The sequence below is a fragment of the Rhea americana genome, unplaced genomic scaffold (genome assembly GCF_003343005.1).
Source record: "Rhea americana isolate MKP2758 unplaced genomic scaffold, rheAme1 scaffold_515, whole genome shotgun sequence".
Classification (NCBI taxonomy): domain Eukaryota; kingdom Metazoa; phylum Chordata; class Aves; order Rheiformes; family Rheidae; genus Rhea; species Rhea americana.
Genome location: NW_028186663.1, coordinates 1 through 3,068, shown reverse-complemented (window position 1 = coordinate 3,068; position 3,068 = coordinate 1). Strand labels below are relative to the sequence as shown.

Genomic DNA, 3,068 nt, shown 5'->3' with positions numbered 1-3,068 from the left:
GTGGAATTACGGCCCCGCTGCGCTCGTCTCTGGGGCTGCGGGGGCCGGCGCGGCGGGTCGGCAGGCGGTGCCCTGCCCTGCCCTGCCCTGCGCCGGGGCTGCCTGCCGGGAGCTCCGGGGAGCCCGGGCTGAGGCTCCCTGGGACCGGCGCAGGGCCCCTCGCCCTCCTTGGAGACGGGGGCAGGAAGCCCCTGCCGTGAGGGGCTCCCGGAGCACGGCTGGGGGCTCGCCCCACCCGAAGGTGGCGGGTCGGAAGGGGACAGCCAGGGCTCTCCGGGGCTGCGGGACAGACRGCCTCGCTCCCTGCGGAGTGGCCCACGCGGGAGCCTTGCTGCCATCAGACGGGATGCCAGCTCTGGGGTTTTCAAGCATCTGCACCAGCCCTCCTCCTCCTCCTCCTCTGCCCCGGACACACGCAGCGACACAAGCTCAGGGCTCGATCTTTATTCCTTGTGTGTCGAGGAAGCAGGTTCCAGGCCRGGAGCGCCGCGGCTCCGCCGCTAGTACTCCTCGGCCATCACCAGCACCACCAGGGCCGACCAGCCCGTGAAGGGGTAGCAGCCCTGGCCCTTGCCCGTGCTGTCGCTGTACTGCTCCCAGAGGTAGCCGCTCTCGGCGTACTGCCGGTACAGGTTGGCGATGAGGTTGGCGCGCAGCTCCCGGTAGAGCTGGGCTGCCTGCTCCTGGTAGGGGCCCTGGCGGCCGCTGTAGTGGTGCAGCGCCCGCACCGCCAGGTAGTTGATGTTGACCCAGACGGGGCCCCGCCAGTACGGCGGGTCGTGCTCCGTGTTGCGCTTCATGTAGAGCGGGCTGGCGCGGGAGAGCGAGCGGAGGCCGTAGGGCGTCCAGAGGTGCCGCTCGCTGCGCAGGGCGGCCAGCACGCGGGGCAGGCGGGGCGAGTCGGGGCGCAGCAGCTGCAGCAGGAAGGGGAAGAGGCTCACGTAGCCCAGGGCCCCCACAAACTGCAGCTCGGGCGCCTTGCGGACCACGCGCACCAGCCGGGGCACCGGCGGCGCCTGCCCCGGCACCGCCCTCACTTTCTCCCGCTCCAGCCCCACCGCCTGGCTGTGGTTCCCGTAGTCGGCGAACATGCCCAGGTGCTCGGCCCAGTGGAGCCGGTCCAGCAGCTCGTTGTCGCTCAGCGCCCGCTGCATGTGCCGGTAGGGCTCCGCTGGCTCGYCCAGCCGCTCCGCCATGTCCCCCATGACGGCGGAGGCCAGCGCCATCCAGCAGCGGAGGTCGAGGTGCCGCTCGTCTGCGGAGGGGTGCGAGGCCCGGGGGTAGTCATCCAGCCCCGACGTCAGCGTCTTGGGGTTGAGGAAGAGCTCGGGGTCACGGTCCCGGCCGCGCCAGCGGAAGGTGTAGGGCAGCGGCCCGGCYTGCGTGGTGTTGTACCAGTCGTACCAGGTGCGCAGGCGGGGGAAGAGGCGCTGCAGGTAGGGCAGCGGGGCCGTCCCCAGCAGCTGCTGCAGCGCCAGGAACAGCGTCGGCGGGTTGGCGTTCTCGTTGTGCTGCAGGATGAACTCGGGCGGCACCTTGGCACGCGCCTCGTCGTCCAGGATCTGCTCCCGCGGGATCCAGCCCTCCACGTTCATGAGGTCGAGCCAGTGCGCGATCACCTCGCGGCTCAGCGCGGGGTCCCAGCGCGCCACCAGCAGCTGGTGGAAGCCCTCGTCCCAGAGGAAGCCGCGGGGGAAGAAGGAGCGGGAAGGCACGGCGGTGAAGAGGGAGCCCTCGGGGTAGGGCAGCGGCTGCTCGGTGTGCACCGACTGCACGATGGAGTGCCCGTGGAAGTAGCCCATCCCGCCCAGCATGTTGCTGAGGGCGGCCTGGGCAAAGCGCTGCTGGGCGGGGGCGAAGCCTTTGCGGCCCAGCGAGAAGGTCTCCTCGAAGCGCCGCTCGAAGGCGGCCACGTGCCCGGCCAGCTCCTCGGTCAGCGCGGGCCCCGCCAACGGGCCGGGCCGGCCCGTGACGCTGCCCGACTCGAACGTTACTTCCACGCGGCAGGGCAGCTGCAGCGTCACTTGGTGCAGCAGCAGGTGACTGTGCGGTGCCTGCTCCGCGCTCCCCGGCAGCCCCCGGAACGTGTCCACAGCGAAGAAGTGCTGCCAGGGCCCGCCCGGCGGAGCGAAGACGAAGCGATTGCTCAAGCTGCTCTTCACCACGTCCGTGAGGCGGTGCAGCCCCGGGCTCACAGCCTGCAGGTAGTTGTAGCTGCAACCAAGGAGAGGAGACACTTTCGCCCACAAGCTCCCAGCCACCAAGGCCCCAGCGGCTGGGGGAGATGCAGGCAGCCACCACCGCAACRTACCTGGCGTATTTGGGGGCTGTCCCAGTCTCTGCCGTGGGCTGCAGGAAGGAGATCTTGAAGTGACCCAGCTCTTCGGTCGTCCCTGTCACAGAAGCCAGCCGGGTTTTGTTCTCCACGTGCGGCTGCAGCGTTCCCTGCCCATCAGTGGCTACGTAGAAGAACAGGGAGATGAGGGAGCCCGGGGTGCCTGCGCCCTGCGGAGATGAAGGAAGTGTCTGGATCAAAGGATTTTTAGAGTTGCCCATGTTCCCCTASCAGAGACCAGGTCACAGCCCCACGAAACACACTCGCAGGGCAGCAGGAAAGGGGCCACGGCAGCTGAAGCCACTTGGAAAAGGACCCCGCAGCCAGGCGTGCCCTTGGGCTGGCCGGCTGCCGAAGAAAGCCCAGGGCCAGGTGCGCTCCCAGGGTCTCCAAGCCGGGCAGCCCGAAGGAAGCGGCTAGAGGCCAGGGCTGTGGGGACTGTCCCTGGGCGGGTAAGCGCAGCGCAGCGCTGGACGTGCTCTGGGTGCCCGCGCCCTGGCCCCGCGCACGCCCCCACCTCCGGCCGGGCCGTGACGCGCCAGCTCCAATCCCCGCCATGCTCCCCGCCCGGCCTCTTCACGAACTCGGTGCGCAGCAGCAGCCCGTGGTCGTGGATGTCCTGCACGCCGAAGCTCTCGCCGTCGTGCTGCAGCCAGCCGTAGCGGGACAGCCCGTCGCCCTGCTCACACGTGTGCCGCAGGCTCGCCTCTGCCTCCCGCTGCTGCATCCACAT

The 3,068-nt window shown here is 70.1% G+C and overlaps 1 protein-coding gene across 1 annotated transcript; it reads right to left on the bottom strand.

The window, feature by feature from the left end:
* Positions 1 to 429: 429 nt before the first annotated feature.
* On the bottom strand, positions 430 to 3,068 carry MOGS (mannosyl-oligosaccharide glucosidase). Its single transcript, XM_085318058.1, has 3 exons — positions 2,853 to 3,068; positions 2,312 to 2,505; positions 430 to 2,214 (listed from the first exon to the last, which is right to left on the bottom strand). The coding sequence occupies exons 1-3, from the start codon at positions 3,066 to 3,068 to the stop codon at positions 501 to 503; spliced, it is 2,124 nt and encodes a 707-aa protein (XP_085174184.1). The 3' UTR covers positions 430 to 500.